At 41.2% G+C, this 27867-nt stretch overlaps 2 protein-coding genes across 8 annotated transcripts in view; one reads left to right on the top strand and one right to left on the bottom strand.

Moving 5' to 3' along the window:
* On the bottom strand, positions 1–24423 carry ift81 (intraflagellar transport 81 homolog). Its single transcript, XM_072680828.1, has 18 exons — positions 23911–24423; positions 22654–22757; positions 22181–22361; positions 21355–21444; positions 21188–21253; positions 20861–20971; positions 20265–20349; positions 19533–19696; positions 17534–17626; positions 16875–17021; positions 11269–11418; positions 7539–7667; positions 5517–5606; positions 5336–5422; positions 3715–3786; positions 3531–3616; positions 1597–1642; positions 1–1098 (listed from the first exon to the last, which is right to left on the bottom strand). The coding sequence occupies exons 1-18, from the start codon at positions 24052–24054 to the stop codon at positions 916–918; spliced, it is 2028 nt and encodes a 675-aa protein (XP_072536929.1). The 5' UTR covers positions 24055–24423; the 3' UTR covers positions 1–915.
* A 1314-nt stretch (positions 24424–25737) lies between these two features.
* Positions 25738–27867, top strand: part of fnbp1a (formin binding protein 1a) — a 39542-nt gene continuing 37412 nt past the window's right edge. For 6 of the 7 annotated variants that reach the window (XM_072681491.1, XM_072681493.1, XM_072681490.1 and 3 more), the window contains exon 1: positions 25738–26071. In XM_072681491.1, coding sequence (XP_072537592.1) covers positions 25997–26071 — 75 coding nt within the window. In that variant the 5' untranslated portion in view covers positions 25738–25996. The remainder of the gene's footprint in view (positions 26072–27867) is intronic. The other variant, XM_072681496.1, reaches the window with a different exon arrangement.

Consider the following 27867-nt stretch of genomic DNA (forward strand, 5'->3'; position numbering starts at 1 on the left):
TACCGAGACGAGAGGCTCATTACTTTATTACTTTATGTTCACACAAAGCATCCAGATACGATCTTATTCATATGCAAACTCCATCATATCCAGTCTAGTGAGTGCCATGAGAGAGAGAGAGAGAGAGAGAGAGAGAGAGAGAGAGAGAATCATTCACGTGCACCAACAGGTAGGGGAGGAGCTGTAGATGTTGCTCTGTTGATTACCTCTGCCCCTCGGTGACGGCAACAAAAGAAGGGCCAGCCGAATTCCTAAATTGGGCAGCTCTTCTGCCCAAGGTCATGACTGTTGCTTCCCAAAATAGCTGGGTGCAGGCGCGTCCAGAGTGTAACACTTTGTTCGCCGTTATCTTCGGACACATGGGCTGAAGCTCTATTCTTAAAGACGTGTCAAAACGGAGACTGAGGACTTGTTTGAAGATTTTCAACCTCCTTATCAATGGAGCACTTCGGAGAACACGTGCTGCTCAAGTCTCAAATCCAGAGCTCTACTGCTTATCTCTATGAGAAAATCTCTCCTAACTCAGTCACTCCCAGTCAATTATGTCCAAAAAAGGACTTTATTTTTGCTTTGTGTCAGATGCAGGACTGATGTGTAGCGAGACTAAGTAGCATGTATGTAATGGTTTGTCAGATAAATCAGATAAATGTATCTATATGCTCTGTACATACACTGCTCCAAGAAACACAAACTAACAACTACATGCTTAAAAATAAAGATGCTTCAAAAGCTTCTTTGAGTGACGACACAGAAGAACCACTATGATGATTTTTAAAAATATAGAGATATGTGAGTCATTTGAAACCAAAAGTGGTTCTTCTATGGCACTGCCCAGTGTTAATGTGGTCAGTGTATAATATGGTGCATATATCTGCTAATTATCTGTATATACAGATGAAGGGCTCTGTGGCTCCATTAGAGAACCAAGCGGTCCTCTCCGCTGTCCTGGATCACTTGGCCGATGGAGGCCTGGCTCTGGGCTCGCAGGTAGCACTGCTTCTTACACTCCAGCAACTGTTCCAGATCCTTCCACATGCGCACTTGCTTCATGTTGGGGCCGTGGCTCTCCTTCACCTGCTTCTGCTGCTCTCGGAGCTTCTGTCAGAGCACAAAGAAATAACAGGACCAACGTCAGGGTGGTTCTTAATAGCCTGAGAGTCTGACTCTTAAACACAGGCTTGACACAAGCCAGTAATGACCATGTTAACAACGCAGTGCTACACAGGTTTTTCACTGATCTCTTGAAACCTCCGCAGCCCTTCATGGTGTTTTGAAGTACTTGAAGTCAGATCCTGGACTACTCCAACAAAAGATTAATAAAATATAGAATAGCACAGAGCACAGGTTTGGTTTCAGCACTCCAGTCACTGTATTGATTTGTTCAGTTCTACCAGCAGCACTTCTTTTATCTACTAAAAGACTAATTAGACTATAAACTATGCATTGGGAATTAGAGGTTTGAGAGGTTTCTTTGATCTTCAGTCTTTTTCACAGTCATCAACCTGCCCAACCTTAGAAGACTAAACATAGAGTAAGCCACCAGCACAATGCGTGGCTTACTGGGGTTTGACTGATGGCTAATGCAGACCTCCTTACCTTGCCCAAGGACTCCTGTTCTGCTATGCTCTTCATGTACTGCTCCCTGAAATGAGAACGACTGATTGTTAAAACCTATTTTTCTGCCAGTTACTGATTAATGGATAACAAGAAATGCTTAAAAAACACATACATTCAACAAGTAACAATGTGTAGGCCAGTGTTTCTCAACCAGGGGTGTCTGTAAAAAGACTGGGGTGGCTACAAGTTTTCATTCTAAACAAGCAGAAGCACGCCTGGGGCGTAATATTAAGAAAGACTTTAAATAAACTTTCTTAAGGGACTCATCAAGTTTTTTATGTAGCTGTTTGTAACATAGCCTTTTATGCTGCATTTTACAGCTCATCATGATCAACGTGAGACACTGTTTCATTCTGTAATTCAATCATTTTAAACTGATCATTTTAGAGACTGACCTTCTGAACTATAGCACTCTAAAGCCCTGTTGGGATGGGATTACTTTTACATGGGAAAGAGGGGTAATGAAATTATCACCAGATTTTCTTCAGAATACTTCTCTAAAATGAGTCATAAAAATAACATCAGGTTATATTAAGCCCGTTCAACATGTGGGTAAATAGTTTTTCATGTCCTGTGAAAAAATCTATTTTTTAGGCTGTTCTTAAGTAAGGAGGTGCTCACGCAGGCATTTAGTTTCACTGTGAATGGCACAGATACCTCAGGTTGTTCAAGTCTGTGGCAATCCTCAGTTAAATACAGAAGACAAGTGAAAGGACTCTTCAGAGGCTGATAATTATTTTCAAAATAAAATTTCATTATTACTATCAATGGATTATAAGATCACGGTTTTAGGTAATGGCAGCGCATAAATCGAAGTAGCCATTCCCATCTGCTGAGATTTCCATTCCTGTGCAAATCGATGATCGATTTTACAGATGTCCTGTAATAATATTACCTTACTCCATCTTCCCATGTAAAACTAATTATCCGGACTCTGACTATACTTGTTTAATCAGATGGTTTTAGACTATAAAAAATGTGTTGTTGGAATGAAAACCAGAACCCACACATGGCTTTTTGCAAGCAAATCCTCGGAGTAGACCATGTGTCATTCTCTGCAGAATGATCCAGAGCCACTACTGTAGGCCATGGGTTGGTGTATGGACGTGGATTGGATGTTTTAGGGTGTGAATTGAGAAAAGTGTCATTTGTGGTTCAGATTGTTGATCATTGGGTAATGTAATGTCTCAGATATGTATATTGGCAACTTCAAAAGCTTTTATTTTTTGCCATTTTGGAGCATTTCAATTGGTCCAGTCAACATGAAATGCACCACTTGACATTATTGTGTGTTTGGGTTTGTGGGAGAGTGTGGATATGAATGAGAGTGTATGCTCTATCTGTGTTCTTTAGATTCTGGATAAGATTAGGAACAGGGGGGGCAGTGTAGACTATTCAGGATTCATGATGGTGCTAGAGACAGAGGAAATTATCTGCAGTATTCATCTGTATTCATAGTAATGATCGATTCAAGGAAACGAAACTTTGGAAAAGATCTTCTCCTCAAAACAAGGACTGATTCCAGTGTAAATGGGAAACAGATCATGAGACAAAGTTTAGTGAAACATTAAAAGCAATTCTAACCGTAAACTGCCTCGTATTTCTAATATTAAATCAATGGTTTTGGTTGAAATCCAGAAGGTTTCAAAATGAAATCCAGAAGGTTCCCTTTATTTGTTGATCTACATTATCATTTCAAACACTGAACATGCCCTGGCTGACCTTCTACATTTCATTCCATGTGTGTACTTGATTTTACACTATTGCTTTACAGACACCACAGCTTCTGTGAGAAGAAGAGAAGGGAGAGCACAGGCAGGAGCTCTTCTTTGTTTGTATTTACATCTAAAGAATTTCCATCTGACTGTGGTGTGGAGTGGTGTAGCCACAGATATGAAAGGGTGTGGCTTTACCTGATGGACTTTTTCCGCGTCTGTGGATCAGAAGACACATAGACCTTCATCTCGTCTGCCGCCCGCTGCATTTGAATATCAATGATCTGTGAATGGGTGGAGACAGCAGAGTAAGAGAGCAGTACAATATTAGGGGCAGCTGTTCCTTCACAACTTCCTCCACAGTTTAGCAGCTAGATCTCACCTCTTTCATACAGTTGATGTAGTGGTAACGGTTTTCCTCCTGGCCCGTCTCCTCCCGCAGGGCCCTCACCTCCTAGACATGTAACATGTACTATTTAATTTGTCACATTATGCAATATTCTTTAGAAGAATATACAATATATGGACAAATGTACTGAACCACCAATACCGCACGAATACAACTCCCTGGAAATCTCTACACCTACAGGAGCTGTTATGACATCCCATTCTAAACCCATAAGCAGTTATATGGAGTCGGCTGCCCTTTGTAGCACTGACAGCAGGTTTGGAACTGCACCCTGTGACTTTACGCGGTCTCCCACTTTGTGGCTGAGTTGCTGTGGTTCCTAAACGCTTCCACTTTTCAGTAACACCACTCCAGTTGATGGTGGAATATGTAGGAGGAAGGCAATTTCACAATCTGACTACAGCACCATGCTGGAATTCAGTGAGCTCCTTAAAGCAACCCATTTTCTGTGTGTGTAAAGGCAGACAGCATGGCTAGGTGCTTGATTTTATATCCCTGTGTCGATAGGACTGATGAAAACACCTGAATACAATGATTAAGAGAGGTGTCCCAAAACATTTGTCCATATAGTGTATGAATATACATTAATATATTCATTCTTTTCATATATCTGCATTCATTAATATTATTCACATTTATAGCATTTTGCTGATGCTCTTATTCAGAGTGACTTTTTAATTTAAATGATGTTTAAATGAGGTGGATGAAGCCTTAGGCATCTTCCCTAGGGACTCTTATTGGTGTGGTGTGCTTGAACACTAGCCTTCTAAGAGAGGATAGTGTTGTTGGCCATTACACAACACCAACTGCTATGCAGAGCCTTTCTCACCATTCTTGTAGTTTTTTCCACTAGAATATACCAGGGGCAGTGGTGGCTCAGCGGTTAGAGCGCCGGGCTATTGATTGTGGGTTTGATTCCTGGGCTCGGCAAGCTGCCACTGTTGGGCCCTTATATATTTTTCATTTTGGTCATTTAAGTTGCACCCATTGCAATAGAATAGGATTCTCTGAAGCAGATAAACATGAACTTTTTGGCGCTATGCCTAATGTCAGGCGTGAGCTAGAGGGATATAAAGCTGATATAAAGAGGGATAATAGAGCTGTGGAGCAGTGGAACTGTGTTCTCCGGAATGATGGGTGGTGATCCATCCAATACTTTTGGGATGAGTTGGGGATAAGGTGGGGTGGTGATGCTCATATGCAATCAAATTCTCACAGCAATGCTCCAAAATCTAGTAGAAAGCCTTCTTCCCTGGCAAGTAGAGACAGTTACTCAATCAAAATGAATGAGTAGGTGTCCCAATACTTTTATACATATGGTGCATCTGTAACATTATTTTAGGAATAATGTCAATCCCTACAGACTGTATCTTAAACAACCTTTGATCCCAAATTCTGTCAATATGCTCCTTTGATATTTTACTTATATACATATATTTATTCATATTTTTGTACCAAGGACAACACTTTGAAGAACATTAGACTGAGTGTTAAATGCCAAATACACTGAGCAATAACCATCTTGTAGAAGTAATAACTAGCTGAGTAGTATTAAACAGAACTGTTTGTGTGAGGTTACTGTAGGTCACTGTACCTGCTCAAGCTTGGATCTGTTGCTTTCCAGACCAGCAGCACAAGTATCATACTGAGCTTTTTTTTCTTCATACTCCTGAGCAAGTTCCTATTTTAGCACACAAAGAGAAGACGTTTGTTGTTGAGCTGCTTTCATGCTTTGTGTGTTACAAATCTCCTAGAGTTTTGTGGCAGTTCCCCACCTGGCACTGCTGCCTGAGAGGCCTCAGCTCCTTTATTAATGGAGAAAGAGCAGACTTCTTGTCTGCTATTGCTGAATTCAGCTTCTTCACCTGCGAAACAGAATGGAAGCTGATCAACAAAGCTGATTACATGGCAAAAAAAACATGTTATTGTGAAGCAGACACATCCACACTATCCTGGACGAAGCTGTGAAACAACTGGGACGCTGGCCTAATGGTCAACAGCTGGTACACTATGGAAGGCTGGGCAGGCAGAAACGTTCTCTAATCCAAAATAGTTTGTATCCAGAAACATCAGAGATCATATGTTAAGTCACATAAGTCCCTTGCGGTGCATTCATGTCCTACAAATGGTGTTAGCGTTTGCATACCTAAGCAGTACTGTGTTCACGTTTGCAACATGAAGCTCCAGAGATGCAGAGCAGGCCATGTTATTGCTTTACAGTGGTGCTCCTTGTTTCTTGTTGCTGTAGCAACCCAAAGCAAACCGAGTGCATCAGGAAGGCTGCATTCACCCCAGCGTGCTGCTTTATACACTCCACAACTTCATCAGGTAGCTCACACTCCACACACGGACACTGTAAACGGTGTGGGTGACAGCAGCAAGGTCTCCAAAGTGCATCATTTGAAAGGTTAGGATTATTATTTAGTTGTTGTGTTTTTGTAACAAATTGTTACTGTCTCACACCTTGCCTCAAAACCCTGTATCTCCAAAATGGCAACTTTACAACAGATAGAAAAAAACCTTCATAACTTTTAATGGAAGTCAACTAAAAAAAAATTCCAATACAGACTGTATTCCAAGTCATTGTTGAGCATTTTTATTGGTCCATTCATCATGAAATTGTGCCACAATATAAAACAAAAACACAACTGACGGATCCAGACTGCCAAAAAGTGAAAAGTCTTCACGCTTTTGCTCGGTTTTGTCCCTTTCTTGCTCTGTCTTGTGCGTTTCCTTGTCTACATGTCTTGTTTACATGTGCTCTTTAGCTCATGGCTCTGTTTGTTGTTCTTGTCTCCTCCCTTGTCTCTGCCCTAGCCCCCACCCCCTTAGTCGTTAGTCTTCACAGGTGTTCTCCATTGTAGCCCTGCCTTCTCATCATCTCCCCCAGGTGCTCCTTGTTTGTCTGTGTATATATACACACTCCCTTTGTTTCAGTGGTCTTGTGTGTGTTCCGTGGCAGTTGATGGATGTATGGTTGTCAGGTGTATAGGTTGGTTTGTTTCTTTTGTGATCTGCCTGTGGTTGTTTTTGTATTCAATTGCATTTATGTCTGCCTATAAAAATGTAGATACAAGGTTTTTGTGTGACAACAACAATGCCTTAAATGGTTGTTAATTAGTAAGAAGCTGTGAAAATGAGGATATTTTAGATGTGTCTACCCAGATGAAAAAAATCTTTAGATGATTTCATAATGGCTGACAAATCTAAATAAATAAAGTTCTGATCAAATAAAAATTTAGATTCACACGTGATCATATCTTGAGGCTGATCACGACATGACTATAAATAAATAATTGTCACTCACATTATGTACATTATTACATTAACGCCACTAATGGGTGCAAAAGTGAAAATCATTGATTATCTAGAGCAGCATCTTTCAAAAGGTGGATATGTTAGGCAGCAAGTGAACAGTCAGTTCTTGGAAGTGATGTGTTGAAAGTTGGAAAAATGAAAAAGCATCAGAATCTGAGCCAAAATGGCTAGACGACTGGGTCAGAGAAGCAGGCAGGTCTTGTATTGTACTGTCAGTGTATTCAGGTGAGTTTTTCTGGTATGCAGTGGTCAGTACCTACCAAAAGTGGTCCAAGAAAGGACAACCAGTGACAGAGACATGCAGGCCCCACCTCACAACTTACAGGCCCTAAAAGATCTACTGCTAATGTCTTGGTGCCTGATACTACAGGATGCCTTCAAAGGCAGGAAGTGTTTAATGCTATGGCTGATCTGTGTATAATTACCAGCAGCATAAGCTTGCAAAGCCTCACATAGAGTGTTTTTTGTCATTTGCTCACCATCTCAGACATGTCATCCAGCGTGCGTCCCTTCAGCTCGTCCAGCTCGCTCTTAATGGCCGAAACTCTCTCCAGCTCCTCCTGGGTCTCGCTGAAGCCAGAGATTCCCTTCTGAGCCTCCAGAGATTGCTGAAAAATAAGATCAATTAGTCACTCCCTCCTTCAGAAAGCTACAGGCTTAGATCAGATCACCTACACTGAGAGTTTTACTCAGAATCAGAATTCAGAATCAGAATCAGAATCTCTTTATTTCACCAAGTATGTTACCCATACAAGGAATTTGTCTTGGTGAGAGCAACACGCATGACAAGTAACAAAGAAACACAGAACACAGTCTTAAACTAAAGGAAAATGACACTAAACAATAAATAGGGTAGGGGATCAATTAAAAAAAGTAGAAAGTACTAAAGGTAATAAAGGTAATAAAGAGCTGAAAAATATATTTACAGAAAAGAAAAGGACATCTGTACAGGTGTGCAAATAGTCATAGTGCAAAATAGGCAGAGTGCAAATAACTGTTCAGTCCGGTTTGGTACAGTTCAGTTGTAAGTTTAGAGGTTTACAGTGGGAGGTGACCACTGTGATTGAGGAGCGCTACAGCTCTGGGGAAGAAGCTGTTAGCATGACGTGTTGTGCTGGTTTTGATGGACCGCAGTCTTCTACCCGAGGGGAGTGTCTGGAAGAGGAGGTGTCCAGGATGTGAGGGGTCAGATGTAATCTTGCCAGCCCGCTTCCTCGTCCTGCTGGAGTAGATCTGCTGAAGTGATGGCAGGTTACATCCTATGATCCTCTCTGCTGTCCTGATGATGCGCTGGAGTTTGGTTCTTTCTTGTGAGGTGGAGGAACCAAACCAGATAGTTATGGAGGCTGTGATAATGGACTCGATGATCGCTGTGTAGAACTGGATCATCAGGGTCTGTGGCAGGTTGAATTTCTTGAGCTGTCTCAAGAAGTACATTGGCTTGAGTAAAGTGCAGATGCACACACACTGTCAGAGATGGAGAAGGACTAAGACAGATAGGTCTCAAATGGTTGAGGATAACAAGATCATAAGTGTGAGTGGCAGGAAATAAAAGATGCTGTGAGAGTACAGCAACACAGCGGGCCTTGGAGTGTCCTGCATGACTGATGTCACATTAAGCACTCTCTGATGGCCTATGTGCGCACACACACACACACACACACACACAGTCTCTGCATCAGCGTGCCAAGCACTTTGTCCAGGCTCAGAGAGTGGACTTCACACAGTGCTGATACTGACAGATACACTTCATATAATGAGACAAAGAGCCAATGTCTCTGACAAGCTATAGACACAGCAAGTTGCGACATTAACCAAATATCCAGTGCATTTGATAAAGCCCTGGGAAAGTTCTTGGGGCAACCATTATGATGTGGATTTGCTGAGTTTCCCAAACAAGCCGGTATCCCAGGATAAGCTTGCTTCTGGACTCCTGGGCTATATTTTAAACTGAGCCCAAAGCACAGCCCAAAAACATTCTAACTCGTGCTATCCCACAATATTTAATTTAGAATCCAAACCCGACCCAAGCCCAACAAAGTGGTGTCTTAACCTGACTATAGTGCAATACAACTCTCAACATAAAACCTAATGCAGCCTTACAAAACTGTCTAAACCTGACTGCGGCCCAACAAAAGTCTCCCTGGACCAGTCAGCCTGACATATTTCTGTCTGGACCGACTGTAGCTCAACGAAATTCTGCCTCAACCCAAAATTAGTCTGAAAATTTCAGCCTTAAACAAACAGTAGTTTCAAAATATTGTGTTTGAACCCGACTGTAACCTGACAAAATTTGGTCTGAACCCAACAGTAGTCCAAGAAATTTGACCTGAACCTGACTGTAGCTACATAAAACTCTCAATACAAACCCGAATACAGCCCAAAATTTTAATAAACCTGACTGCAGTCCCAAAGAATTGTGTCTGATCCCGACTGTAGTCCTAGAGAATTCTGTCTGAACCCGACTGTAGCTCAGTCCAACAGAATTCTGTCTGAATCCAAACATGGCTTCAGAAAATTCCACCACACATTCTTAACAACGACTGTCAAGTAACATTGCAATCTAAAAAAACATCAAACCATTAATAAACAACTGAACTTAATTGTCTACTTATTCATTTATTCATGTTTGCTGGAGGGGGATTTAGTTTAGTCTCTGACTAAACTTACTGTTAATGGATGATTTTAATAGAGCTCAGCCTCCAGCACCGGTATCTCCTGTTTCACCTACACAGCATCTGAGGCTCTCAGCAGAAACACAGTCCATGCTGGTTCAGTGGTAGATGCCTCAGCATAATGACTTTTCAGCAATGATGTGCATAAGTGTGAATGACTGAGTGACAGTACAGTATGAAGACATGAGTGTGACTGCACGTGTGATTATAGGTGAACATGTGTGTGTGTGTTGGCGTGAAGTGCACAGACTGATGGTTGATTGGACCAGCGGTAGATTTGGTGGATGGATGGATGGAGGGAGGGCAGAGAAGAGGAACAGCTGCCAGGAGGAGGGGAGGCCCAAGCCTGCACGACCCACTGCAAAATTCCCCTGCTCGTGAAAGAACAGCCTCGCACGCAGCCAGGGAGCAAATGCCGCGCTCACAAATAGCTCTAGCTCAGGCCTCCTGCGTCAAATGGGCTATCAGCAAGTCCGCGGCTGGGAGGGTTCAGAGGTGTGAAGTCATTTCCAGGAAGGCGATGCAACTTCACTGTTAAATGCAGTTCGTAATTCGAATGAGGTGTGGGTGAGCTGGGCAGTTTGAGAACAGGACATGTCCCAGCTGAGGAGGCACACAGGACGGAGTGATGGGACAAAAGGGTCATAGCACATAGTAATAAATGGTACCAATGCGCTGGTGTGACCCAGTCTAATAACTTCATTCTAAAAAGAGAGGGTTCTTATGTGTTTTCACTGGATGTGACTTTTCTGGCCATGTCACATGTCTTTAAACACTTATATCATCAGCACAACCTCTGAAACAGGATCCAACACCTTTTGCTGCTTACCTGAGCAACCACGGCATTGCTAATGGCGCTAAAACAAACAGAACGACGACTGTGAACACTGAGATATCTGTATTTCATCATAAATGACAGTATTATACAGAGCAGTGGGATCTGAAGAGCACAACACTGCACTGCTATCTAGTCACCAGGGATTAAACACAACACAAACTGGATCACTGTCAGGCACCATTTTTTACATGTAAACTAATCAGTTAAAAAATCAGTATTGGGTTTTTGAAAATCGATGCAGCATCGAAATTGCAAAATCTTGTGATCCTTTAACATATCAATATTACTGTACATCCCTAGTAGACAGGGCTCTTAAATTGACACAATCTGAGGCAAGTGTGTGATTATGCAGTTTGCCTGATGCTAACTGGTGTACCTAAGCTTCTGTTACTGGTTAGCTACATTGACCTTGTAGCTCTCATCCAAAACTACAGAAGAAAACTTTGTACCTCAAAACACATCTTGGGTGATCAACTAGATCTACGGCAAATCATTTTTTCACCAAATTTAAGAGTTAAAAAACAACAACCACAAAGAAACAGGTTCATTCCTATTATCAGTGCATGTGTAGGGCAGCAAGATTATTAGGCTACTACAGAAAACGGCATGCAACACAGAGAGAGTAGAAGAGATGGACTGGGTGATGCTGTGTAGATAGGCATGAGCGCTTGGCAAAGGGGAGGGCTGCGTGGTTACCAGTTGCTGTTGCTCGGCAGTGTGGCGCTGACGCAGGATCTCCTCAGTCCTCTGCAGAATGCCAAACTCAGACTTCAGCTCTGCAATCTCCTGCCGCTTCTTCTTATATGTGATGTTCTTGCCACGCATCTTGGCAACGTACCGCTTGAACTGTGAACGACACATTCAGAGAGTGGCGGTACGGTTAGAATCAGTGCATGGAACCAATAAATAACCTCAATAAAAACTCTGACATCTTATAAAGGGTCCTGTAGAAAGCACTGTGCTATGGCAATAGTGAGCAAGACAACGGGAGACAGGAAGAACATTCCAAGAAGGATAAACACTGATCTCACACGCATAGGGCCCCTAGTTGAGAGTCTGCATCTGTCTAACTTAACTGACCAGATAAAACTACTGTCCCTGAGAAGACAGGAAGAAAACTGAACTGATCAATCACTGCATTATGTGGTACTGCTGTTAGGCTCATGCATAATCTCCCCAGTTAATTTACAGTCTGTACTACTAAACATTTCATATCATGCCATCTTGTCTTGTGTATTTATCATATTTATTGCAGGGCTTTGAGCCACATCTTTTATTGCTGTCATCCTGGCATTCTATTATAATTTAGTGCGGCTATGCTTATTGCTTATTTATACTATGTGTAGTCAGTGTGAAGCACTAGCCGCGTCTTTTATGTTGCACTGTAGCCCTGGAGGATCATTGTCCCAGTCCACTGTATACTTGTATATGAATGAGATGACAGTAAAATTGTATATAATAATAATAATAATAATAATATAACATATACTTGCACACATCTCTTCTCATATCCCATCTTAGAGAGCTTAAAGGCCGGCCACACTACAGCCCCTCTTGGACAGAGGTTAAGGGCCTTCCTCAAGGGTCCAAGGGGCAGCTCAGTGATTGATAACTTACTCCAGATGCAGTCAAATGGCTCTTGAACACATGGAACACTTGGTATCTAAATTTGGTATGGGAGATGCTAGGCTAATTTTGCTAACAAGCACTGGGCTTAGACTGTCACCAATCTCAGGTCTGTAAATCAACACCCATAAAAATGCTCCCAACCTATTCAAAATGCATCCAAATTCTCAATTGGTTTGCGCAGATTAATCAATGTGGTTCAGAAACACTTGAAGGCCATCAAACCCACAGAAAGTTGGGGATTATAGCACAGGGTCAGCCACTCTACAGCAGTCATTCTCCCTGGAGGAGAGAGGTTAAGGTCCTTGCTCACAAGCCCAACAGTAGCAGTTCAGTGGAGCTGGGTATCAAACCCACAACCCAGAGCTCTAATCAGTGAGCCACCACTGCCACATTTGTCCCAAATGTCCTAGACCGTTAAGGTAAAGGGGTCCACTGCAACCCCCCTGAGCCCTGTGGCCTAGTGTGGAACATGGTGAGCATAAGCGGGAGGGCTTGGCGAGAAATCAGACTGATAGTGGAGGTTCAGGTTGTGAGAGGTTAGTGAAAGGATCTGGCAGGGGAGCGGGGTGCCTCAGGGACATCTCCTCAGTCCACAAACAAAAGAAACCTGACCCTGCAGGCATGCGGCCAGGGGCACAAAAAAGCCCTCTTCATCTGGCAGCCTGAGCAGAAGGCCATCGCCCGGACTGACCCGCTGTCACCACTGCCAGGGGGCTATAAATGTAGAAAGCAACCTCCGAAAAATCACACAATGTGCCGTATGTCGCCGGGGGCATGTGGAGCTTGTGTGTCAGAGTTTGCGCTTTGTGTATTTCGGGACATCAAGGGCAGACAAGGTTGAGGGGATTAGGGGCACAATAGTGCTGGGTAGCGTCCTCTTGTTTTCTCTTGTTACAAATGGTCATCAAGTGACAGGGGCTAAATTAGCCACCACACACGCTGGTAATCATCCCAATCGGGGAAGAGTAGAATTTACATAGCGCTTACATCGACTACACGAAAAGGAAGAACACAGAGCGATGCATGGGTGTTATGCTTTTAACCTGGACAGACAGGTGAAACACACAGGCATGTCATTACCACTGAGAACAGATTAGTGTTCTGCCTGTAGTTAAACGTTTGGCTAATTTTGGTAAAAAGCACAGGACTTAGACTCTCACCAATCAAATATATATAAATATAAACCCAAAAACAGTCACTCAACCAGCTCCAAATGCATCCAGATTTTCAAATATGCTTGGTACCTGAAGTTGGTATGGGAGATGCTTGGCTAATGTTGCTAACAAACACTGAACTTGGAATGTCACCAGGGCTGTGTATTGGCTATGAAGAACCTGGCTAATGTGATACATATTACAATACAGGGGTTGCGATTCAATTTATTGAGATATACTGCAATACTTAAAGCAAGGAGATATATTGCATTGGATACTTTTTATCCAATCAGAATATGAAGAGTACAACACTGCTATTTACCGGTTTGGGTTTAATGAACCGCTGTTTGCCACCAATCTTAGTATGTAAACTATTGATTAAAAATCAGTGAGTATTTTGGAGAATTGATAGTACTGCAAAATAATGCAATACGTATATATATATATATAGTAAAAAAAGTCTCTCAACCTGCTCAAAATGCACACAGAGCTTCATTTTTTAATGATGTGGTCAGAACACAGCATAATTTAGCACAAAGAAACTTCTTATTTACTATTTACTTCTTACTACTTATTCTTTAATTTTATTTCTGCTGCTTTATTCAAGACTTTTGAAGATTTGAAGATTGGTGACAGTCTAAGTCCAGCGTTAGCAGTGTTAGCCTAGAATCTCTTGCAGTAAACTAAAGAAGCATATATCAGATATCAAAAAACTGCACTGACTGCATCTGGGGAAAGTGACATTCCCCCCAATTTCCTACTATTTTTCCTACTATTAGTTTTTAAAAACAATCAATCAATCGATTAATGAAGAAAATAAAATATTCATATAAAATATTCACTAGCTTGATACAAAATAGTTTAGAAAAAGCTCCACCTCAGGTGTAGCTGTCTCATTTATTATTTTTTATTTACTGATTTATGTTATTGTGAAAAAGGGAGACGTTTTACATATAGTTCTATTATATATAAAATATCCATACATTATATAAAAAACATTTTATCTGTAGTCCAGCATTCATTCAATCACAAAACTTTTCCATTCCTTTGAGGGTCCCAATGTACCTGATAATAATAACATTAATAACAATAATAATAATAATGATAATAATAATAATAAGAAGAAGAAGAAGAAGAACAAGAAAGAGGAATTGTGAAATACTGTATACTGAGGATACCATAAACCGTGATGAACAGAGATAAACTGTGTGTTGACTGGACCCGTAAAGAAGATGACACACTCTTGCAGTTCAAAGTGATGTAAAAATGGAAAGACTGAGCTCGACCCTTGTGAACAAAGAACTGCAGTGAGCTTTTTTTAGCCACAGATTAAACTGAATACTCTGTGAGAGGCTAATTGAAAAGTCAGTCGAGTACGAAAGAGTACAGTCCCTTATCTTTGGCAAACCATTACCAGTGAGTGAGCAGAAACACAGGCCAGAGGCTCTGCCTGCAGATCAGACGCATTCAGTTGCACTTGTTTCAGGATATGGCCCAGCTGCTATTTAAAAGAGGGCTGCTCTATTTACATGTATCTATTCAATTAAATGTGGGTTTTGTTACAACAGCTATGAACCTCTCGTGCCCCTCCACTACTCCCCTCCATTTTAAAATCAGCATGATGCCCATGCATGACCATAAATGGGCATACTCCATTCTAGAAGCTCAGACTTAAACATCCTTCTCTCATATACATACACACACACACACACACACACACACACACACACACACACACACACACACGCATACATAACACATTTCTTATTTTCCTTCTTGCTGGTCCCTGCTCTTGTTGAAGTGTTTAAGTGTATAACTCTCTGTCTATTTTTTGTTGCTGCTCTTCTGGTTCTCATAATTTCAGTTATCCATCTCTAGAAAGCGGCTGCTGCTGATGGTCACGGTGGATGAGCTATGGAGAGACGCGAGTGTTATCAAACAGGGCTGATAGAATCACAGGAAGAGGGAGGAGGGGGCTTTTTTAGCAATGGTGCCTCTCTATCTCCTCTGACTGCCAATCTCTCTGCACAAGGACGAGCTGGAATGGGACATCTGCTCATAAAACACCCAGACAAACAGGCAGACAGACAGACCAACCGCAAAGAGTAGAACAAGGCAGAGATGGACATCAACACCACTACACTCTTTAGAACAAGACTTTTGTCCCCTTGAGGGACATACAGTACAGTGTGTTATAGGTGTTATATGAGTTCAGTGACACAAGGCAAGTCAAAGCCCCAGTTAGCAATCCCAATAATAGGTTGGCAAGGCCTTTGTGCCGCAACAGTAAAGCATGTCTTGTTCTCACACACTTTCATATCTCATAGACACACACAGTTTCCACGTCACTCGGGTAATACAATAATAATTGAGGCTGTTATTATCTATATTATAGGCAGGTAATTTTGTAATCTGTAATTGACTAGGGCTGTTACTGTAAGTTGTATTGGAAACTGGGTAATTTATCACTTATTCTGAAGATTAATTGAGCAACCAGAGTTTTATGGCTAAACTACAAAAAATCATAACCTAACTGGACATTAAAAACAGTAAGCATTTCAGAAATCTGTAAATTATAGCAACGCTTTACATTTTAGGGCACTCTTGTATGTTGGCCATGTTGGTGTTCAAACTGCAAAGTGGAAATTAAATGTGGTTTTGAGGGCTCTACAGTCTCTCAGAATGCAGTCGTAATGTTTAATGAGCAGCACAGCCCACTAAATGAGCTGAATGTGGACCAGAATGCATGATTTTCACATTTTCCCATGTAGAGACTTATGTTTATGGGAGACTTATGTTTCTAAGCAACATAACGGTCAAAGATTACACCATGAACATATATATCGGACAGGTACTGACGTATGATGATGATGAGGAAGGATCTGAATTCATTTGGCAGAATTCGTTGGGCAGTGGTGGCTCAGCGGTTAGAGCGCCGGGATATCGATAACAGGGTTGTGGGTTCGATTCCCGGGCTCTGCAAGCTGCCACTGTTGGGCCCTTGAGCAAGGCCCTTTACCCTCTCTGCTCCCCGGGCGCTGGAGTTGGCTGCCCACCGCTCTGGGTGTGTGTGTGTGTACTCACTGCCCCTAACACATGTGTGCGTGTGAGTGTGTGTTCACTACCAGATGGGTTAAATGCGGAGGACACATTTCGCTGTACAGTGTACAGTGACAAATACGTGCACCTTTACCTTTACCTTTTATTTGTGTTTCTACCATTACTTAGTAAACTAAATTGTCCCTCCCAATATAGAGCAATGTAAATTTTACCTCAGACCTCAGTAACAGCCAATTAAACAGAACATGTTAATGTTTTAATGAATATTAATGACCAACACTTCAGAACCTGTTTGGGGAAAGCATAAAAAAAATCATACAAATCAGACATTGCTCATTAATTTTGTGGTATAAAATGTAATCAAATAATTGTAATAGTTCCAGTAATGAAAAGCTTCTGGTGTACTGTAATGTAATCTTCCTTGTGTGTGTGTGTGTGTGTAGCTGTGTGATACTGTACCTCATCTGTCCGGATCATTTCAACTCCTCCCTGCCCGCGAGCCTGGCTGCTTTTGGCACTCACTTCCTTTGTCATAGCCGCCAGCTCCTCACGAGCCTCCTGCAGCTCCTCGGCCTTGGCCTCCTTCTTACGGGCGATGATGGAGGCCTAACAAACGCATTGAATGCTTTAGCACTTATGGACTCTGTTGACTTCCTATCGTGCGAATCTCAGAAAATGTCATCAAAGATCAGAGTGAGATACTGTTGACTGCTTGGGTTAGATCTGCAGAAGGCAAAAGCTAAGCCTAATCTCAGTCTAAAACCCACTGAGTAGCTGTAGTAGTTCATTAAAACAGAACACAACAGCTTGGACGACCAGAACATCAAACTAATATTATGCAATGATAATTCACGTCTGGCCATCCAACATGAAACAAACGCAAATCAGACATCAATCATTCTTTCAAGTTCAAAGTTGTGTCTGAATATGTGCAGCAGAAGCGACTGTGATCTCTTCTTACAGGATGCGGGACGCACTTACCCCACCTGAAGCATCAGAAATTAAATTTCACATGGACAAACAAAATCGCACTTAAATCTTGGTCCATCATACATACTTATACCTAAACTTTAATGACTGTAATGCAGGACAGACAGACAGACAGAGGAAGACCTCACCTGCTGCCTGAATAGAGTGAGATTATCATCCATTGGGTCGCTCCTGGTCATCTTCTTCTCCAGCACCTGGTTCGTCTGACTGAGCTGTTTAATCTGATCAGCAGGAACAGAGGGCACACAAAACATGGACACTGAGATACGTAGGGTCCTTCCAGACCACCAGGAATATGTGAATCCTGTCTTTAGAAGACACCAGAGAAATAAAAAAATATATATGTGCTGCAGAACGTATTTTATCATCATAAACAAATGATTTTCTTCTCCATCACCTGGTTCATCTGACTGAGCTGTTTAATTTAATCAGCAGGAACATGCAAGTTGAGAGGTCTAGGGTCAGACATCAATGAAATAAACAGGAAAAATGGGAGTGACATTTTTTTTTGGAGTGGTCCTCTTTAATAGAAGTAAGACACTCATCAGACTCTCAGTAACATCTCAACAACATATCAGTGATGGAGCAGCATTTGAACACTCAGTAGATCATTGAGAGACTTTTACTGAAAGCTTCTATTAAATTCAGCTGTTTTTTACTTTATTTGGAGAGTCCAGGTTCAGATCTGTAGATTTTCACCTGATAAATCACTGATCATCTAACAGGTCTAATACAGAGCATCTCAACATCCTCAACCAGCTGTTATAGATCTGCTGCTGACACCAGTCTGGAAATGGATCTTAACTGGATTAGGTTAAGATTAAGGCCAGGATGATGGTTATGATTCAGATTTGGGGTTGAGGTTATAAGGTTGGGACTAGGGTCAGGATGAAGGTTAGTATTAGGTTTAAGGTTAAGGTTAGGATTATGGCCAGAATAAGGGTTACGATAAGGTGTTGGGTTGATGTTAAGGTCAGGATAAGAATATGGATAAGGGTTAGGATTAGACTTTGGTTTGAGATTAAGATTAGGACTAGGGTCAGGATGATGGTTAGGATTAGGTGTTGGGTTGAGGTTAAGGTTAAGATTAGGACCAGGATGATGGTTATGATTAGATTTGGGGTTGAGGTTAAGGTTGGGACTAGGGTCAAAATGAAGGTTAGTATTAGGTTTAAGGTTAAGATTATGACCAGAATAAGGGTTAGGATTAGGTGTTGGGTTAAGGTTAAGGTCAGGATAAGAATATGGATGAAGGTTAGGATTAGATTTTGGTTTGAGATTAAGATTAGGACTAGGGCCAGGATGATGGTTAGGATTAGGTGTTGGGTTGAGGTTCAGGTTCAGGTTAAGATTATGGCCAGGATGATGGTTATGATTAGATTTGGGGTTGAGATTAAGGTTGGGACTAGTGTCAGGATAAAGGTTAGTATTAGGTTTAAGGTTAAGGTTAGGACTATGGCCAGAATGAGGATTAGGATTATGTGTTGGGTTGAGATTAAGGTCAGAATAAGGATATGGATGAGGGTTAGGATTAGGTGTTGGGTTGAGGTTAAAATTAGAATTATGGCCAGTATGCTGGTTAGGTTTAGGTGTTGGGTTGAGGTTAGGGTTAGGAATAGGACCAGAAGGAGGGTTAGGATTAGGGTTAGGGTGTGGAGTTGAGGTTAAGGTTAAGGTTAGAATTAGAGTCAGAATGATGGTTAGGATTAGAGTCAGGATGAGGGTTAGGATTAGGCTTTGGGCTGAGGTTAAGGGTCAACAATGTTAAATCAACACTGTTGTTGTTAAATAAACAGTGTTGAAATGAACATCTGATTAGCAGGAACAAAAAAAAACATGATTGTTGAGACTTTTAACGTCTTCAGGAGACATCAGTGAACTGACATAACGACAATGGCTGCTGTAAAGGTTCTATAATCATCATAAACTAATAAGAGCTCAATCATTCCTTCTGAAGTTCTCATGAAGTTCTATACTGCTATGTAATACATCTTATGAAAGGTTCTTAAGAGCATGTAGGAGTAAGCAGTAGGTGTTCCGCATGATGAGATCTGTACTAAAATTTGAGTGGGTGTAAAATCCAAATGAAGCAGATGCTGCCATTATATTGGCACATAAGCCACTGACCTTCTCTTCCAGCTCAGCCAGCTCTGCGTGACCCATGGCTGGTTCAGACACCACCTTCTGTAGGTAGCGCACCTTAGAGCGCATTCGCTCCAGCTCTTTGGGCAGCTTGTCCGATACCATGTAGGAGTTAAACTTGATCTCCTCCTCCAGTCTCTTTACCAGGCCTGCAAGAGAGCAGCCATATCCATCAAGTTCAAAACAGCAAACTCCCACGTCATATATGTATGTGCAGACAGTTCACTTGGAGCAGAAGAGCTCTGCTTGCTTCAGTGAAAATACAGTCTCCTACTAAACACATATACTACTGAACTGCTTGTGTGATATGGTGAGCCTTTAATGTTCAAATGCTCGGGTCATTTTGGGTTCTCTGTTGCTAACAAATGCTGAGAAGGCAACGTCTTGCCGAGTGTTTAAATGGCTAACACCTAAAAATACTTTCTCAGGAGCTTCATAAGTGGCATAACTGTCTAAGGGTTTGGCCACAGTAGTCAGCGACTGTGAGTCTGCAACACGGCGATGCCGCAGCCGGCCGTGGCAGGGAGTCCAAAGAGAGCACACCTGGTCCTGACATCTCCTCATTGGGCATCATTTGAAGTACAAGCAGCATTCACATGGTTAGAAGTGTCAGTGTAGTTAGCGGCCAGTGCAGATGGCTTTTGTATGACCTCGACCCCCCACCAGGCCCTTAGTGGCACTGCCAGGACACACAGGCTTTTTCCATGGCTAACTCACTCTCAGGCTTGGCATCTGCTGCTGCCTGTCGCAAGTCTTTCAGCTGGATCTGACACCTCTGCAGCCTCTGCTCAGCCTGGAAAAGCTGGAACACACAAGAAAACACACTCTAGGTTGAACCAGGATCACCTTTTACCCTGCATGGCCAACAAATACTGATAATACGCTAAATATACACCCTGGACATTACTGAAACAGTTTGTTTGATGTTTTCTAAGGCCTCTGATGCCTGAAAATGTAATATTCTGGTTTTATTACTGTGCCTTTACGACTAATGTGCAAATGATTTCTTCTGTGATTGGCTGACTTGTATTGTGCCTCATTTGTAAACCAACCTAGGATGAGACATTTATTATAACGGCAACATGAATTGAATGGGCGAGGCTAGAGGATGCTGTAGGATGAATAGCCAAATCTATGGTTTTTGTAACATCAGAAAAATACAGTACAAAATACATTTAAAATGTTTGATTTTAGAGGTTTTTGGCATATCTGGACGGCATGTGACACTTTAACAGTGTTTAAATGCTACATCAAGTCAAGTTTTTACATGGTAAGGGCACTTTACAAAAACTGTAGAAGTGATTGAACGGTACCTGGTTCTTCTGCTCTTGTTTTTGATGAGCCAGAGACTCCTCTCTCTCCTTTTCCACTCGAAGCTGTCTGGCCAGTTCCAGCATGCGTTGATGGTTGGACACAGACTCCACCTTGTGCACAAGAGGAGTATTACACAGCTGTGCTTGAACACACCACCCTTGTCAGTGTTTCCTCCATTAAAAAGTCAGGAGCGCTATAGAAGAAACTATATATTGCAGCCAGTAATAGCCAGTGATTGTTCAGCTGATAGATTAACTACTGATTTCTCACTCTGAGCAGAAATAATGTCTAAAGAATCCTAAGCCTGTCAGATAATGCCTCCTTACCCGTTTCCTCAGGCGCTCCACTCGTTTGATCAGCTGATCCTTCTCTTCCTCCATTGCTGCAATATCCTGCAGTAACAATTTACATACTTACTGTAATTACATAAGCTGGGAATATACAGATTTAGAATATATTATTAGGGGAAGAGGGGGGGTAGTCACTGTCTTACCCTTCGGATCTCAGCTGTAGAAAACCCAGAGTTCCTCAGTTGTTCACACTCTTTGTGGTAACTCTTAAACCCCTCCACCACTTCCTCATACTACATTCATAGTAAAAGATCACACAATACAATAAATTACAACAAATCCAGAGCACATAAGGCAAATGTAATCTGTCTAGCAGCACCCAGAGACTGGATTAAAAATCACTTGGCAACCCTATGGATGCACAATGATTTCGAAATCATATTCATATAAGTGCTATAAATGATCTAGCATTAGACAGATGTACAGATCAATGTTTTAAACTGATATTTTAGGATGTGTGTATTGCTCTTGGGACGAGCAGAATGTCACACTAGTCTACTGCTTTAAAAATGGCATCATTTTATTAACTTTACCAAATTTGGAACCGTAAATATAACAATTCTCTGTAATACCAAACCAAGCCAATCTAGTTACTATTTAAACATTTTATGTGTCATCATTTCTCACAAATGTTGGGCAGAATATAAATCAGTAGAGCATCTGTGTACTCTAAAGTTGCAGGTCAGAAGATATGAACAAGCTTGTTACAATTTAAATATTTTAGGGTTACGTATTGGCATCAGGATTGGTTGGCATATATGTACATGGCAAATATCAGCATTGGACCTCAATTCCCATATAAGCAGTGCATCCATAGGCAGCACAGTGAGTGTCTGTCAATCACTGATATCACTCAAGTTAAATTCTACTTCGAGATATATAAAAAGCGAAACTGTCAAACTGTCTGGAGCTTGTACAATGGTCAAACACCCTACTCAATTGACTCTGTGACACCTAATGATGGCAGACCTGGTGGTAGGTATCCGCGATTACTTCATCAGTCAAAAACTCTCCAGGCACGTCCAGCTTGACAAGGAATCGTGCCAGATAGGCTCTCTTTTTCAGCTCAGGAACCCTCTGTAGCAGCCAGTGCAGGATAGGGTGGATCACTGGCTTACTGCCTGTTACTAGACCCTGTCGAAAGCCGCTTCTGGAAAGCCAAGAAGAGTAGACTCAAAGTAAGAAATGTGCTCCAGGCTGGGGAAAAATTCATCTAGGTTCCACACCACCATTTTCAATTCACTAATTCAGGCTCAGTAACACAGTTCTGTGTCGCAGTGTTGGTCAAACCACCGCCTAATCAAATCTGAGCACCAGCAACAGAAAGCATGTAAAAGGCTGCATCTCCTACAAATGATTACTAGACGTTATTCTAGCGATGATAGTGAGCGAATGTAAACAGACACTGTGTAATTAGTAATCATAGTGTATTTCATACGTACGTATCGGTGAGGCCTCCAGAAGGCTTGTATTTCAGCAACCCCAGCATCGTAAACATTCTTTTGGCTGTCTGCTCAGGCATTTCTTCACGGATATCAATTGCTTGCTGAAATACAGGAAATAGATTAGGTTAGGTAGATACATGTGAACATACTAAAACCATGCCAACTTCTCTCTGTAAGGTTTATATTTACTTACGCTGGGTCTGAGCCCTTGGTATAGCCTATACAACAAACTGCAATGTTCTGAAAACGAAAGAAACCACTGGTGTACTAACAACCAGACATCGCACTGGTTGACCAAGGAGGACAGAAACATTGAGACGGAGCTGTTAGGGGTATGGATAAGGGTCTCAAAATCCACTGTTCTTTGAGACGTTTGATACTATAGAGACAGAAGGCCAGAAGAAATACTGAGATCAGTCACAAAAGCTCTGGGATAAAGTTTTGCAGATGGATGCCGGTGTCTTGGGCTTGCATGGGTGCTTCTGAAATGGGCTTCCTCATAATTTCTTTACCATGTTATCTTGTGGCCCGGATGTACTCTGTGACTGATTTTTTAAAAAGATGAATAACTGTGAAGGTCTAGTCTCGGTTTAAACTCTGGGTTTAATCTGTAAACACTGCAAATGTTGTTGAGAGACTATATGGTGATCTAGGTTGTTCTAAACTGTCTGACACATTTATTAAATATCTGCTTACATGACCTCAAATCCAACTGGCTTCATATTATAGCACAAAAAAGGACAGCAGGTGTTTTACCAACTAGCCTTTTGGTCTCCTTTATGCTCCACAGCTCTGACCGACTTGCACTGCATCTGCATCTGACCAAATGTTTGTGGACACCCCTTCCATTGAATGCATTCAGTTACTTCAGGTTGCACTCATTTCTGACACAGATGTGCAAATGCAGAGAAGTACTGCCAATACAATAAGAGTCTCTGGAGCAGATAAACATGAACCTCCTGACACCATGCCTGATGCCAAGTGTGGGATATAGCTAGGGATACAGAAAATCCAGCACTAGCTGTGGAGAAGTAGAACTGTGTTCTCTCTGAATGATGCTCCATGCTCCATCCAATGCTTTCAGGATGAGGTGGGGTGTTAGCTAGCTAGATCTTGTCGTTGAATGCAATCAACCCCTCACAGCAATGCTCCAGCATTCCCTGGACAGTAGAGACAGTTACTCCAGCCAGATATTCGTTAGAAACAATGAATGGGCAGGTGTCCCAATACTTTTGTCCATCTGAAGTGCCTCACCTTGCTGTCGATTTCTGCCAAAACATCGTTGAGAGTCTGCAGAAGCTGCATTGGTTCCAGGGAGTCGAAGGTGATTAGGTTGAAGCTCTTCTTGAAAGGCTCTCGGTTCAGCTGCTCCACTATGAACTTAAGCTGTTCGCTCATGTTGAGAAGAAGAGGGTTTCACCCACAAAACAGACCTGGGGTGGAGAGAACCTCTAGAGAAGACAGCTAAGCTGTTAGTGCTAGTGCTAGTGCTAGCTAGCTAAACAAGACTAACCGTAATGGTCGCTAGGCAACCTCGCCCTAGGACTAGCTAACTAGCTAGCTACCTGTTAGCTAGCCACCAAGCTAGCTATCTATTTCTACACACTCATTAATATTTGCTAGGGAAGTGCGGATGTTTTTGCTCACTTTATATTACAAATATTATTATTATTATAATATCTAGATAACTACTGCTAGCTAATATTTCTAATAAATCGAGGTAGGAGCTGATTAAAAATGCCTAGAAACCTAAAAGCTGCTCTTGGTTGCTAACAGGACGTCATCACCCGCGCCACACCGTTTCTTTTTCAAAATAAAAGCACACATTTCTTCTGCAATCTATAAATCCACATATTGCATGTTATAAGAAGTTTGGACCATATAATAAAGAAATAAATATTTACGTTTATAATTACATTTTTATTTATAAAAGCGCTTAATATTTATATAAGCATACAACGCCGCTCACAGCTAGAGAGCTAACCAGTGAAGTTCTTATAAAGGTTATATATATAATATATATATATAATAAATAATACACACTACAATATATTGAACTTCCTATCGTTATTTTTGATCATTATCGTTTTTGTTTCTGCGTATTTTATTTAGTTTTTATTATGGTTGGGTTGGTTTTATAATTTTAGCACATCCTACCTGTTTGTATTTTACTTATTGTATTTATATTATCCGCAATCGTTTTTATCGTTATTATTATTATTATTATTATTATTAGTAGTAGTAGTAGTAGTAGTATCATTATTATTAGTAGTAGTGTTTATTATTATTATTATTATTATTATTAGTAGTAGTAGTATGTTGTGTATTATTATATTATTATTGTTGTTATTTTTAGTAGCAGTAGTGTTTATTATTATTATTATTATTAGTAGTAGTAGTGTTTATTATTATTATTATTAGTAGTAGTAGTAGTAGTAGTACTAGTAGTAGTATTATATTAGTAGCAAGTTTTTACTGTTCTGCAAAACAGCTTCGTTTGCCACCAGCTTTGTTGATTTTTGTATTATTTTAGAACATTATTACATTATTGTGAGATCCTATGATTTATTTTATTTTTGATTGCCCTGTCTATGATAATACTACTACTACTACTAATAATAATAATAATAATAATAATAAAACAAATAAAAATGAGTAGTAGTAGTAGTATGTTATTTATTATTATTATATTATTAGTAGTAGTGTTTATTATTATTATTATTATTATTATTATTATTCGTAGTAGTAGTAGTATTAATAGTATTATTATTAGTAGTAGTAGTATGTTGTGTATTATTATATAATTATTATTGTTATTTTTAGTAGCAGTAGTATTTATTATTAGTAGTAGTAGTAGTAGTAGTATGTTGTGTATTATTATATAATTATTATTGTTATTTTTAGTAGTAGTAGTGTTTATTATTAGTAGTATTTATTATTTATTATTATTATTATTATTATTATTATTTGCAGGAGTAGTTCTGCTGTTTTGTATGACAGCGTCGTTGTGGAGCCGACCGTCTGCTGTCACCCAGCGGCTGCCTGCGCTGTGTATAAGCAGAGGAGAGGAGAGGAGAGGAGAGGAGAGGAGAGAGGGAGGGAGAGAGAGGGCGAGAGAACAGGGCAGAGAGGGACATTATCTCCACTTCTCACGACCATAGCCGAGTATCTGAAACGTGCAGCATGCGGAGGTGAGAACGATCCGGTGCCCGCCGCTCGAGGTTTGCATCCTTGACGGTACTGAACCGAGCAGCATTTCCTTTTTATTTTATTTTTGATTTCTTTTCTACCGAGCTCCCCGGAGCAGCAGCAGCAGCAGCAGCAGCAGCAGCGTGCACTCATGCATTCGAACAGAGGATTAGCGCGGAGGAACTGCCTTGAGACTATGAACTGCAGTTGGGGGACGGAGCTGTGGGTATGTATGCCATCTACGCCGAGTCTTTGGTGCAGGAGTGCACGAGAAAATGCATCTCTGAGGAGCAATGGTGCACAAATGTCTGCATCAGTAATCAGCAGGTGTGCCACTAGTGTGCAGACAGCTTAGCTCGAGCTGCCCAGTCCAGTCTACCCAGACACCCAGGTAAACGGTCCGCCCATTTTGTGGCAACTATCAGCACGTAATACCAGCAGATTTGACCCTATTTCTCTCTTTTCGGACCCCTCGGTTCTGATTTCTAGCAGTTAGTGCATGCATGCGCGTAGCGCGCGCAGCTTAACCAGTCCCAGCTTATTGAGTTATTAGCCAGCACAGTTGGCTAAATACCCGAGCTAGCAATAATCCGCAGCTAATGCTGGCTCCAACAGCCCGCAGTGTAAAGTGCACGAGGAGTATTCCTGCATTGTTCGTCGTAAAAGCAGGTGCATGTGATTACAGTTGAGCATTATGGATTAGAAGTGCGCGTGAACGCAGATGATGTGATCTGATATGCCCAGGACCGTGGCAATGCATCCCCTCTCCCCTCTGTGCACGTGTGTGTGTGTGAGCTCCATCTTGCAGGCTCCTAATTTGGATGAGGATGATGAAGATGATGGTGATCATCATCATCATCATCATCATAAATGTAGGCCTCACAGGCCTAGTTTCTTCTGTAATGGTGCAGGAGACTCAGGCATTAGGCTTTCTGTGTTCATGTTAAAATTGGGAGCAGTAGGATGATGGTAACACTGTGACAGAGCTTTAGAGGGGAAAGACTCCCAAGGCCTCATTCAGGCTTCTCAGTGAGCACATTCCCACCGGTAGGTCACTAGGAATTCACACTGGACACCCTGGTCTAAGAGAAGTTACATTAAGTTACAGTAAAAAACATACTTATACAGTTACAAATATAATGCAGATATTCAGCATTTCCCGATTACAATAAAAAATAAATATAAATAAATATTGCTTTGAAATATCAGTCAGATCTACTTTCACATACTGTACAAAACTAATCGACTGCAGGAAAAGCATCTATGACTTGTCCTGTCCATCCCAGTGATAGCCAGGCTCTAAACTGGACCTCCTTCACTGCTGAGTAATGAGTCTTTGACAGGGACAAGACAATGTCTGCACACGTTGCCAGCTCAGTACAATATATGGGACGACTTTAATTGATGAAGAGGTGCTCCAAACCCTTGTTCTCTAAAGTGGGTTGCCAAAGCAAAGCATTAATGTACTCTTTTCCTGAGAGTGCAACATCCCCCCCACCCCACACACCTCCCAGCCCAAACACCACTCTGCACTCTGTGACCTTGCTCAAGTTAAATTCTCAATACATGTGCAGGTACAGATCTAATACTATATATATATATATATATATATATATATATATATATATATATATATATACACACACACACACACACACATATATATATCTTGTGTACAAAGATTTGGACACATCGTGTATCTACATCAACATACACATGTATACATATATATATGTGTGTGTGTGTGTGTGTGTGTGTATATATATGTTGATGTAGAGACACAATATGTCCAAATCTTTGTGGACATCGTTGTGTGTAGGGTTGGGTACTTGGAATTCAGTACCACTAACTTGTTATTCTCTGTGTAATAATTAAAAAATGTAATATCATTTTAAAAGTAAAATGTCCAAGCTTCTCAGTTTCAACATTTTGTCACATATTTACAACATTATATACAACACACACAATACAACCACTCTCTACCTCCTTCTCCCTTCCCATAACCATCCCCTACAACCTCCA

This window comes from Salminus brasiliensis, chromosome 6, assembly GCF_030463535.1.
Source record: "Salminus brasiliensis chromosome 6, fSalBra1.hap2, whole genome shotgun sequence".
Lineage (NCBI taxonomy): Eukaryota > Metazoa > Chordata > Actinopteri > Characiformes > Bryconidae > Salminus > Salminus brasiliensis.

What these genes read in the sequence shown, in the direction of transcription:
- ift81 (XM_072680828.1), bottom strand. Translation starts at nt 24,054, where the DNA reads ATGAGCGAACAGCTTAAGTTCATAGTGGAGCAGCTGAACCGAGAGCCT. An exon ending in CTACAGCTGAGATCCGAAGG is followed by an intron (nt 21,254 to 21,354) that starts GTAAGACAGTGA and finishes TTGTTACTGCAG; the next exon opens with GATATTGCAGCAATGGAGGA. An exon ending in ACATCAACTGTATGAAAGAG is followed by an intron (nt 3,617 to 3,714) that starts GTGAGATCTAGC and finishes ACCCATTCACAG; the next exon opens with ATCATTGATATTCAAATGCA.